A 12,863-nucleotide genomic window follows, 5' to 3' on the forward strand; every position below is an offset into this window, starting at 1 on the left:
ACGTGGCGGTCAGAGGGTAACTTGTAGGAGTCAGTTCTTCCATTGTGTGGGTTCTGGGACTGAACTCAAGCAGTCAGACTTGGAGACGGGCCCCTTTACATGGGGGCCGTCTCACCAGTCGTTTTTAAAAATCCAAGTGTAGTTTACTGAGCATCTACTATGCAATGGGCTTCAGGTTTGGAGCTGGACACCGTGAACAAAGCAGACGAAAGTTACTGTTCTCTATGAGATGAACATTTAGGGAGGAAATGGGTATTATAGTATAGCGATTGCTGATGGAGCAAAGGAGCTTCCTGAAGTAAGGAAGGTGCTACCGAGGATCCCCGTGGGCCCTAGTAGTGTGGGCAGTTAAGAGAGGTTTGAGGAGAATTGTCCAAAGGAGAGTCCACCTCTGTAGCAGCCAGCCAGGCTTCTCCCCGCTGGGGCAGCCACAAAATGCTCAGCTCTCCATGAGTGTAAATCAGGTGGGGGGGGGGGGAGAGGGAGGATTTTCTTTTTCTGCTGTTTATTGCACAGGAAAGAACATCCTATAAAGATTGACTGGGGCGGGGGGCGGGGATACAACATTCTGCTCCAATCCCCTCCCTCGATTTACCAAGCAGCTGCAGGTGAGAGAGACTTGGTTCTGCCTTCAGAGAGCTTACCCTCTGGTTTAGCTACTCACAGCACCAAGCAAGTGCAAGTGTTCCCAAGGCCAAGGTGGGAGTTTCCCCGAGGAACTGAAAAGCCACCCTCCAAGTTCAAATCCAGGGGTGTGGGGAAGGGGGAGCTTGGGAGGGATGAGGCATCTGTGGCCAGTAAGCCACAAGCTCATCCGTGCGGTTGGTAACCTTGGAGTCCCCGGTAAAAGCTGGGTCCGGTCAGCAGCAGCCTCTCTCACTGCCTGGAGCCCTTGCTTTTGCTGCCAGGATTCCCAGGTCCCCGCCTCCCGCTCAGTCCCTCAGCTTGTGGCCTGGCTGAGGCTCCTAGGGGTAGGACCGAGCAAAGGTCCAGGCCCGCCCTGATCCTTTCCCTGTGTGTCCCGGGAGCGTGCGCGTGCCGGAACCACACACGCAGGACCCGGCGGCGGCGGCGGTGGCGCGCGGGTAAGTGGCGGCGGGCGCGAGCTGCGGGTTCTGCTTGTGTTTCTCTCCCCTCCTCCTGCTGTGATGTCCCGGCCTGGGGCAAATTGTCGGGCGTTCCATCACTCTGGGGGACTCCCTTGCTCCTTCCCGAGGCCGGTGATTGTGAAAGTAGTCCCCTTTTTCTGCCCCCGCCCTTCAGCAGCGACAGCTGCTCCTTCTTACCCATAGTCCCATTTCCACCCTGATCTCTATCCTATCCTTGCCCCCTCCCTGCGTGCTCATGGCCACTCCTGCGGTCCTGGAACGTGGCCAACTGCAGCTGGTGCTCTCTGACACCCCTACCTCATCAGGTCCCCCACCAAATCCCGCGCATCCATCCTTTGTCTTCTAATCTCTCTCCGGAGTCTGGAAGGATCCCGGCGTGTGTAATGCGGGAAGAAAGGCCAAAGACAGGCTGAGGCAGGTGTGGGTCCAGCCTAACCCGGGTAACCGACTGAATCTCTGCCTTGAAAGGCCCTTTGCCTCAAGCAGGAGTGGGGGGTTTGGGGAGGAGCTCTTCTCACTTCCACTCCACAGGGAAAGACTGAAGTGGGCCGCTCCCAGCCTTTGCTGGAGCCTGAACAAAATGGCCAGCCAGTCACCCCTTCACAGGGAGTCTGGATGGAACTTGGAGAGACCGTGGGGAAGGATGTGTTGCGACAGGGGGAGCCAGGGAAAACAGTCAAATCCCCAGGCAGAGTTGGGAGTAGAAAGAAAAGATCGGAGAGGTTGGAGGAACAGCACCTGGATGTACAATAATAAAATGAATCCTCTTCAACATCCATCACCTGCAAGCGCTTACAAAGAATAGCACAGCACCTGGATGTACAATAATAAAATGAATCCTCTTCAACATCCATCACCTGCAAGCGCTTACAAAGAATAGCTTCCGGAAGACGCTGGGCCTGGACCTCTGATTTGATCCGAGAGGGAAGAGTGACACAGAGTGCCTGGACTCCATCCAGGGAGGCTGGCTTCAAGAGGAAGCTGTGTACTGACCACAGAGTATTCTTCTTCTTTTTGAACTCTGGGGACGCTGGAGCGCTCCCTCCTTTTTGTGTCTGACTTTTCTTTTCTTTTCTTTTTTTTGAGATGGAGTCCTGTAGCCTGGCCTGCCCTTGAGCACTCTGAACTCTGATTCCCGGGGCTTCTGGCTTCTCCCGTAGCCAGTCGGTGGGATTACAGGTGTGCTTGGCCTACCGCCATATCTGCTTTGCCGTAGAAAATTAAGACATTTAAAAGAGATATCTTACTATGAGGGCCAGGATGCTCTTGGATTTGTAATTCTCCTGCCTCAGCCTTTCTAGCTCTGAGTACCCAGCGGCTGCCTCTGTCTCTCTCTAAACTCTGTTCTATTCTTCTCCGCTCGGACTCCTAAAAGCCTTTGCTGCCGGCTTCAGGCTGCTTTTTTTTTTTTTTTCAGGCTCAATCCTCTGACCACCATTTGGTCTTGTTTTGTTTTGTTTCACACACTATTGGCAAGAAAAGATACTTTTCCCTCCCAAGGCAATAGCCTTGTCTCCACCATAACTGAAGTTGGCCTTTCCAGACACACGCTATCTTTACCAAATGAATCATATGCTGCCAAATTAAAGAAAAAAAATATTTACCAGGGGCCATCAGAGCAGGATGCTCAGAAGCAGCTGCTATGGGGTCTAGGGATCTTCTTGGTTCAGTACTAATTCTCTTGGTGGGTATTCAGGGTCCCTTAGTGAAAGCTACTGGGGTTTGAACCTGTTGGATTTTATTGTTCCTTGCAGCAAGGGTGAGTGTGGCTTGTCAGTGACTTAGAGGGATGTCTTTGCTCTGGATTGGAGGCTAACTGTAAGTGGGGTACACTTCTGATTGCCTCTCTTCACCCATCATTGCTAAGTGGAAATCCTGGCAGGGTGAGGCTGTAGCTGGGCTGGTCAATAGCAGCCATGAGTCACAGGCCAGACTGGGAGGAAGGTGTGGTTCGGAGAACATTTGTGCTTGGTCTATAGTTGACCAGGGTGACAGAGTGGTCTTGTTTTTGCCATGGTTTGTGACAGTGCTCTCACGCTATATGGATGCTGTGTGGCCCTGTTCATGTTGAACAGGGGAAAGCAAGTCCAGCTCTCGGCAGCATCAGGCTTACCTCAGATGTGGGCTCTTTCTCAAGAACTTGGGAAAATTACTTGACATATCTGACCTTCAGTTTCCACATCTGCAGTATGTTGAAAGTGTTTGCTTCAGGGTTGTTATGCAGAGCAAACGAGGGAAGACACAAAAGCATCCCGCTCATTGCCTGGCAGAGAGCAGGAACCCAACGTGTGTTGGTTCTGCACTTTGTGTGGTGTATTTGGTGTCGTGGTCTCTTCCCTAGAATCCAGGGATGGCTGTGGCAAGGCCAGAGATCTGAAGAAGAAGCCTATCCTACCTTAAGCAGAGACTGAAGGCTGTGGAGTTCAATGCCGGTCTCAAGCTGCTATGAGAGAGAGAGAGAGAGAGAGAGAGAGAGAGAGAGAGAGAGAGAGAGAGAGGAGAGAGGAAGAAGAAGAAGAAGGAGGAGGAGGAGGAGGAGGAGGAGGAGGAAGAGGACGGGGAGGAGGAGAGGAGAGGAGTCTGCCTCTGCCTTTGCCACATTCACATAGACTTCTTATGCACGAATCTGCTTTGTCTGAAGCCAGCCAGCCAGGCAGGTGAATTAAAGCTTGTCAGTGTAATTCGTAAGCTCCGGGTGAACATGTAGGGCCTGCTCCAGCTATGAAGCTCGGTGGCTTTTCACATGCACAGCCCTGAGGCCACTGTTGTGAACTTCTGAGCTGGAGCATTATGGAAGTTTGAATTTAAATTCTGATTTCTGGTTAGTGGCGATGTAACTGTGTTTCCGTGTTATGGGGCATGGTGGGCTCCAGGTCTTTCTATCAGGTTCTAGAGCGGCGATTCTCAACCTTCCTAATGCTGCGACCCTTTCATATAGCTCCTAATGATGTGGCGACTCCCAACCATAGCATCATTTTATTGCTGCTTCATAACTAATTTGACTGCTGTTAGGAATAGTAATGTAAATAGCTGATATACATGTGGCCCCCCAAAGGGGTGGGGGACCCATAGATTGAGAGCCACTGTTCTAGCTCCTTTGTTCATGTTGCACACCTGAGCGTGTAGTCAGTTGTCTTGGGAGAGTGGGTGATGGTGGCAATGTGGTGCCTCCTAATGTCACGAGATAAAACTTGATTAGGTCAAATTTCTAGCCTGTATTTTGGCTAATCCTTCTGTTTTTTAGCAAAAGTTTCCAGGCACGGTGACACATAACTATATTTTAACTTTTGGGAGGCTGAGATGGGAGGATGGTGAATTTGAGGCCATTCTGAACAAATGGAGACCCTGTCTCTAAACCTTTAAGAACAAAACCAAAACTTCCATGGCTGGGCATGGCAGCTCATGCCTAAAGTTAGCACTGGAGAGGCAGAGGCAGGAATATTGCTTTGAGTTTGAGGCATGTTCCAAGCTAACTTGGGCTACAATGTGAGGCCCGGTTTCACAAGATGAGCAGGCAGGAGAGGTGGCTCAGTGCTTGAGCGCCTAGTGCTCTTTCAGAAGACCTGGGTTTGGTTCCAAGGCCCACATCAGGTGCCTCACAGCTGCCTGAGGCTCCAGCTCCAGTGGGGCTGACGGCTTCCCATGGCCTCCAAGGACTCCTGTTCTCACAGTGTTCACACACACACACACACACACACACACACACACACACACACACACACACACACAATCTAAAAAGAAAATAACATTTTAAAAAACAAAAGAAAGCTAGACATATAGAAAACAACAGGGGCTGGAGAGATGGCTCGGTGGATAACAGCACTGGTTGCACTTCCAAAGGACCCGGGTTCAATTCCTAGTACCTATATAGCTGCTCACAGCTTTGGTAACTACAGTTCTAGAGGACCTAGTGCCCTCTCCTAGCCTTTCTGGGTACAAACATGGTGCACAGTCAGAGATGCAAGAAAACCACCCATAAACATTAACTAGCAAAGAAAACAATAGCAAAACCAACAACTTTTTTTTTAAAGACAGAGAAATGCTTTTTTTTTTAAAGGCTTGTAACAAAATAACAGATGTTTGCTTTATTTGTATTCAGATAATGCAGAATAAGAGAGACTCAATGTCTCACCTGTGAGACTAGCAAAGATTCTTAATGTCTGAGGCCCATCATTGCTAATACAGATGCTGTTCATTTTCAGGAACATCTGTAATAGCAGATACATTGTTCTTGGACCAAAGAATGGAAGAAGTTACAAGTGTGCCTACCCCTTGACTTGCAGTCTCTTCTCTAGGGCTCCAGCCTCCAGATCCCGCTGCCCATCTATGAAGGAATATTTAGTGGCATTTTGTTTGGTTGTTAGTTTTTTTAATATGGTTTCTCTATAGTCTAGATTGGCCTGGAACTCACAGTTAGCCCAGGCTAGCCTCAAACTCATGTCAACCCTCCCATTTCAGCCTTTCGTAGTACAAGGATCATGAGGTTAAGCCACCACATCTGGATGGAGACTTTTTTTTTTTAAATAGCAGAAATTAAAAAAAATAAATCAAGTGATGAGCTACATACAACAGGGTCATTAAGCCGTAATACATCCAGGGAAAGAGTAGAATGGAACTGTAAATATGTAATCTATAGGTTATATCACAATATAGGAGCAACAAGTGTGGGGGGCTCTCAGTAACCACCCAAGGTAACCTACTCTGTCAAGAAGGCATTTGGCCAGGTTTGATGTTAGATGGGGAAAGTCCCATTACAAACTGATTTGAAGTGCCCCTTCTTAAGGCACTGACCTCTCCAGGAGAGTCGGTGCCGTTACCACAGGTGTGTCTTCACAACATCTGGGTTCAGTTCGCTTTTAATAGCAAGCCTGATGTCACCATCATGGAGATCCCTTTGATGTGAAAATAGGTTTGTGGACACTCCCATTCAGCTTGTCTCAGAAAAGAATCTAGAAACTATAAAAATAATGACCCCAGCACCAAGGGCAAAGAGAAACAGACTATTCTGCCTGCCGGATGACTTATCACACGCTAGAGGGGAAACCCAGTTTTGTTTAAAGTTCTTTGTGACACAACAAATCCTGCACCATGTCCCTCAGATTGTCATGGCAGTTGCCACCCACAGTCTCCTGAATCCGCCTCTTGGCGACTAGCCAAGCTATTTTGTTACTTACCACCTATCTGGACTGTCTGGAGGACATCCTGGTGGTCCTCCTAGCTTGTGTCATCACTGGTCACCCAATCAGAACTCTAGTGAATCCACGAAATCTGTATCTTCCTCCTTAGGATACTGACACTGTTTAGAGCATCATAGTTTCCTGTCCATGTCTAGTCTGTTTCTTTCCTACCTACCTGCTCCCTGCTTACAGGTGTGTGTGTGTGTGTGTGTGTGTGTGTGTGTGTGTGTGTGTGTGTGTGTGTGCCTGCAGCTATGGAGATAAGAAGAAAGCTTGCAGGTGTCAGTTCCTTCCTTCTTCTGTGTGGGTCTTGGGATTGAACTCTGAACATCAGACTTGGCAGCAAGTGCCTTTTCCTGCTCCCATATCACTTTGTTTTTTTTTTGTTTTGTTTTGTTTTTAAAGAAGATCTAAGTGACAGTGCTGATCACTTTTGCTCACTAGTCACACCCTTCCACAGATCTTGCTCATCTGACACTCCCACTGGTGCAGCCTAGTGGTTTAGAACTCACCACTATCTTCCTGGCTTCCTTGCATGCTTGCATCACAGGCATGAGCCACCAAGCCCAGCCTAAAGCTAGTGGGTTTTTAAGTGCTTCAACTCAGAACCTAGTGCATTTGCAAGAATTCTTAATGAGTGACTCAACTGACAGCTTGGCAAATGAATAAAGGAATGTTCAATGAAGGCAAAATCCTTAGTCACAGTTTGCGGCCCGTTATTTCAGACAGGAACTTTGCTTCTCCTCAAATGTCATTTTTTTTAATGCTGAGTGTACGAGAGTGGGCTGAAGCAGCTACTGCCTCACAGTAACTGAGGAAAAGGTACTTGGCAGAAATAGGGAAGGCAGATGTTTCTGAAACCCCAGAGAAGATGAATCAACCAGGGTAAAGTCCGAGACTGCTCTTGGCTCCTAAACTCCTGGAGTGGCATGTGGCCACGTGATCAGCCAAGTTCCGGGTCAAGAATGCAAGTGCTAGCTCTTGTGTACTAGACATTTTTTACCTGACCGTAGATAGTCTTTAAAAGCCATTTCAGCCAGGCATGGCGACACACAGTTATAATCTCAATATTAGGGAGAGGTAAGGCAAGAGGATTACAAGTTTTGAGGCTAGCGTAGGTTGTTACATGCACATCTTTAAAAAACAAAAGCCTAAACAAAAGCAAAGAAACAAAAATAAAATCCCAAACAGATGAAAGTGCTTTTTGTGTAATGTTTATTAAATATGTGACTTGAAATCTGTTAGATATGTATATATTTAACTATGTTCAATTTATGTGATATAAATTATAATATTTTATTGATACTCATGTATTTGATTTGTAAAAGCTTGCTTTAGCATTTATTAATTTTATTTTATGTAAGGGTGTTTTGGCTGCTTGCTGTCTGTGCGCCAGATATATGTAGTGCTTGTAGTGGCCAGAAGAGGGCATCAGATCCCATCGATCCGGAGTTTTGGGCAGGTGTAAGCTTCCATGTGGGTGCTCGAAACAAAACAAGTGCTTTTAGTCACTGCACCATCTCTTCAGCTTCTAAGCACTGTTCTTAAATAACTACTCTTGTCATAAATATTGAAATACTTACTCAGGTTGCCATCTGTCTTTATAAATGTCCCTTTCCCCTATGATTGCAAAAATACTTCTCTGGGCATTCCCTACCATTTTTATGGTTTTTATTTTCTTCGGAGAAATCATGATTTACTGCTGACTTTCACTTGTGCTGGTGTGAGGCTTTGGAAAGTCAGCACACTTATTGGCCTATACTTCTCCCATTAAATGTACTATTTTCCCTTTACATCTTCCTGACTTCCTTTTTCCTTCCAACTCAATAATTTTGCTTTTGGGCTAAAAATTTTATAGCTAGCTAGTATTCATTTCTGAGTAGGAGAGATCACATAGGGTAGAAGAAATCTGTCTTTGAACCTTCACAGGACTGCAGTGGTCCCTAGATACCAACCAAGGGTTGGATGCTGTGGGAAGTGGAGGAGGCCCTGGGCAAAAGTGTGGGGAGTGGATAAAGCCCAGAGGGGATGTGTATTGTTGGCTTGGGAATGGCCATGTGAAGGACCCTGATGCCTCAGACCTATGGGGAGGGACTGCCTCCGAGGGAAATGGCAATGCCCTCCTTTGCCAAGTGCAAATGTGTGCAAAAGCTATCCTCCTCCAGATGACTATGGCCCCAGACTGATTCCCTACAGAGCCCTCCTGTCATGATTGGCTAAACCCACCTTCTTGTCCAGCCACATGCTATTCCTCGATTCAGATTCTGGGTGTACGAAATGAACGCTCTGAGGTTCCATGTTGCGGTAGGAGCTGATTTACCGGAATGAGCATAGCCTGCTCCTAGTGCACGTCGTGTCTGTGTGTCTGTCCTCCTTCATCCCCTCATTGAGTGAGGTGGCTTTCCAGAATGAAGCCAGACTGGACTTGACAGCATGGAGCACCTCCCTTAGCCAGCCCTCTTCTTACAAAATGCTGTAAAGTTTTCAGACATCCTACACCCAGCATCTGGTATATTTAAATCACCTGCACATTGTTTATGGAATTTATCTTTTGCTTATTGTAACATTGTTTTAAGGGGAGCCTGCAATGTTCAATACAGATACATTTATTATTGTTGTTGTTATTTTGGTTTTTTGAGACAGGGTTTCTCTGTGTAGTCCTGGCTATCCTGGAACTTGCTCTGTAGATCAGGCTGGCCTCAAACTCATAGAGATCCATTTGCCTCTGCCACCTGAGGGCTGGGATCAAAGGCATGTGCCGCTACTGCCTGGCTATGCAATTATTTTTTAATATCTCTAATTTGCTGTTGATTGAATGTTTGGGAGCTATATATAACAATGAGTCCCAGGCAATCCTGTCAAAACCAAACCAAACCAAACCAAAAAAAAAAAACCAAAAAACAAAAAAAACACTTCCAAAAAAGAAAAGAAAAACCAGACCAGTTCCTGTTCCATCTGTGTTGATGTGCAGTGTAAGCAACCAATAATTTTCATCTGAGTCAAGACCAAGTGGAACCCACTATGTAGACCAGGCTGTCCTTGAATTTGTGTTAACTCTATTGCTTCTGCTTCATGGGATTACAGATGTATACCATCAAGCCCAGCTCAACAAATAAACTTTTATTGCTGTAAGCCACTGGGATTTCAGGGTTGCTTGCTTTTGAAGTCCCACCTAGCCTATCCTGTCTGAAACATATTATCTTTCAATGTCTCAATTTGATCTTTTCCCCTTTTTCAATTTGATTTCATTGTCATCAACTAAACTCACATTAGTGGGTTTCTTGGATAGGACACATTCTTTCATGCTAACTGTAATGACTGTAGAAAATAGAAACACAAAAAACTCCCCGTTTGACTTTATGGTAACCTTATCTTTTCAGGTAATCGCAACCCAACACAATGTTTGCCAAAGCAACTCGGAATTTTCTTAAAGAAGTTGACGCTGGAGGAGACCTGATTTCAGTCTCTCACTTGAATGACTCTGACAAGCTGCAGCTTCTAAGTCTGGTGACCAAGAAGAAGAGATACTGGTGCTGGCAGAGACCCAAGTACCAATTTTTATCTGTCACCCTGGGTGATGTTCTCACAGAAGGGCACAGTCTCAGTCCAGGTACGTTTCCTGGTGAAGTTCAGTGACTAGTCCCCAAACAAAGAGTGGCTCCTCTAGGCATCTGGAATGGAGGTGTGCCTTACCCTGAAGTCTTTTCCTTTGTCTCCCACTGATCACAGTTATGCACGCCTGAAGTGAAAGGCTGTACCTTAGTGCTTTAGAAGCGATAGTCAGCGCGGGTATAAAAGTTCACTGTACTCATCATAAATGCTAGAGCCACTCAGCATAAGTGGCATGGATGGCTCCCCTGTACAAAATTTGGTTTGGTGTTGAGGCTAAAATTCCTGTGAGCTGATCAGAAGGGTGTGCAGAGTTCTGTTTCTTTCTGAGGGGAGCAGGGCAGTCCCTCAAGTTGATCCAAAACTGGCTGTAGAGGGGCTTGCTGAAGAGACTGGCCTGGCATTTATGGTGGCAGTTGGATGAAATGCCCTGTCTATAAATGGTGCACTTGTGGCTTACTTTTTATTAACCCTAGTTGAAGGGGCACCTGAGCTGTTTCTATTGTCTGTCTGTCTGTGTGCCCATATGTCTGTCTCTCCCCTGCCTCTCTTTCTCCCTCTCTCCTCTCTCTCTCCCCTCAGTTGACCTACTCTAGACCACCCCTCTCACGTGTGCTTGAAGGCTTGCCTCCTAGGTGACTCTAGAGCCTCTCAAGTTAACAGCATCAGCCACCACCCCAGGTTTCTGCATTTGATGGTTAAAACCCCCTTTGAGCAGTAAAATAACTAGGTATAATTTGGAACAAGAGGGAAAACAAAACATACACCAAGAGCTGCTGGGTAATTGGAATTTCTCTGTGATGCTGAGATGATAACTTGGTGGTATCTTGAAAGATTGTGCTGACTTAAGTTGGACTGCTGATGCCACTTGTCACCACAGATAAGGGTTTCCTGAATAGGCCCATCTTCTGAGATCAGAGCTCACGCTGAGCCCTGAGTCCTGCTGGAGTTGTGGCCTGGAAGAACAGACTTAAGAGGCTCCCTCATTGTTGCCTTTTCCCACTTGCCTCAGCACCACACCAGTATGAGTGTTGCCAGGGATAAGAAGGCGGAAGGGGGGTGATTGGATTGTTGGTGGTTCACTGACAGCCCAATGCTCCCCTTTCATCAGGTGATGACGATAAAGAACTATGTATAAGTGATCTACTTCAGCAGGTTTGGGCGTGACTTTTCAGGAATACAATCTTGATTTCTCCCTGTTCACTGTGTGACTAGTCTCAGAGACTGTTATGTGTGTTGAATCTAGACACGTTCCCCCATAGTCCGATGCTTTGAGTGCTTAGCCCCTAGCTTATGGTGCTATGACGAGGGCAGTGAACCCACAGGATTCGGGGCTAGCTGGCAGAAGTAGGTCACTATGTCACACAGCCCCTGCTCCTGGGAGAGGGTGAGTAGGAGGAAGCCTGTCAGGCTCCAGGAGGTGTGGAGTCCCTTCTGAAGCTCAGGCGGGACCTTGGAGAAGCCTTGGGCGAAGGACGTGAAAGCGGGATTGTGATACCAACATGTGCTCTTCCTGCACCCTGACTAAATGGTGGTGATTGAGACTATATATAAAATGGGGACAGTGGCCTGGGGGCATGTATTTGTAGTAGACTATTTGACTATATATACAAAACCCCAGATTCAGTACTGAACACCAGAGAAAAGAGAAAGGGAGGGAGAGGAGGAAAGAAAGAAAGAATGAATGAATGAAAGAAGAAACCAAGGCTGGTAGGTCACATGTGAGCTCATCCGGTTTTACTTTTTTTTTTTTTTAAGATTTATTTATTTATTTATTTATTGTGTATACAGTGCTCTGCCTGCATATATGCCTGCATGACAGAAGAGGGCATTAGATCACATTATAGATGGTTGTGAGCCATCATGTGGGTTCTGGGAACTGAACTCAGGGACTCTGGTAGAGCAGACAGTGCTCTTAACCTCTGAGCCATGTCTCCAGCCCCATCAGGTGTTACTCTGAAGGGTTCGGAGCAGAGGGTGGGACCTGATGGCACCCTGAGAGCCCTCACTCGCATGTGATCAGATGGAGATGGAGAGGCTAGCTCAGGGGTAGAACAGAGTGTGGGTGAGGAACAAGGCAATTCCCAGCTGACTTGGTTGACACTGGAATACCAGGCTGGGCTGCCGTGTTCCTTAGGGTCTGGGAAACCAGAATGGAAAGCCAGACAGTCTGGAAGTTCTCGTTCATTGGGAAGGGAATGTGGGGGGGGGGGACATGTCTGGTTACTTTAGCAGAGAGACTTGGTTAAAGAGTTGAACCTCTGGCTAGAGGTCAGATATAATGTTAACATGATGTTTGCCTGGAGGTGTTAAGGAGGGCCAGACAGTTATTCTTCATGACTGGTGGTGGGAAGGGGGGATCTCCAAGGACTGTCCAGGAGGATCTACCATGCTGTCTCTCCCTTGGGCTTTGTGGCAACGGTGTGGGCACAGGTATCACCCGTTGTCCTCCATTAGTCCCCTTTCAGTCTTGACCTCAAGGCAGCCATCTTGGTTACTTTTGATCCTTGTAGCAGTGAAATTCCTGACCACACCAACTTAAGCCAGGGTTCATTTTGGCTCACACTGTGAGGTTACAGTTCATGGCAGGAAAGGCCTGGAATTGGGAGCTGGTCACATCATGTCCACAGTCGGCTTACTATGTCCTGCTCATGTGGTCTGGGACGGCACCCCACAGAAGGGCACCTCCCATATTTATTGGGCTTTCCTACCTCACTCAATCCAGAAACTCTCTCCTAGGCATGTCCAGGGGTTTGTCTCATGACTGATGCTAGACCCTTTCAACTTGTCAATCAATGTAAACCACCACAGTGGCTAACGAGGTGCTGAGCACCCCTAGACTCTGGGCCAGTCCAGGGCTGTGTTCAGTCAGCATGTAGGACTGCTGATCACATTTTACTAAACACCCGCAAGGCCAATTATATGCTGGTGTGGGTTTTCCGAGAGGCTGTGGGGAAGCTGGGCAGCC

General features: G+C 47.2%; 1 protein-coding gene across 1 annotated transcript in view; it reads left to right on the forward strand.

Annotated features, from left to right (window-relative positions):
• Positions 1–809: 809 nt before the first annotated feature.
• GSDME (gasdermin E) overlaps positions 810–12,863 on the forward strand; it is a 48,268-nt gene continuing 36,214 nt past the window's right edge. The window contains exons 1-2 of the mRNA XM_084787349.1: positions 810–1,085; positions 9,667–9,896. Coding sequence (XP_084643475.1) covers positions 9,686–9,896 — 211 coding nt within the window. The 5' untranslated portion in view covers positions 810–1,085; positions 9,667–9,685. The remainder of the gene's footprint in view (positions 1,086–9,666; positions 9,897–12,863) is intronic.

This window comes from Acomys minous (assembly GCF_964271855.1).
Source record: "Acomys minous genome assembly, chromosome: 6".
Taxonomy (NCBI): Eukaryota; Metazoa; Chordata; class Mammalia; order Rodentia; family Muridae; genus Acomys; species Acomys minous.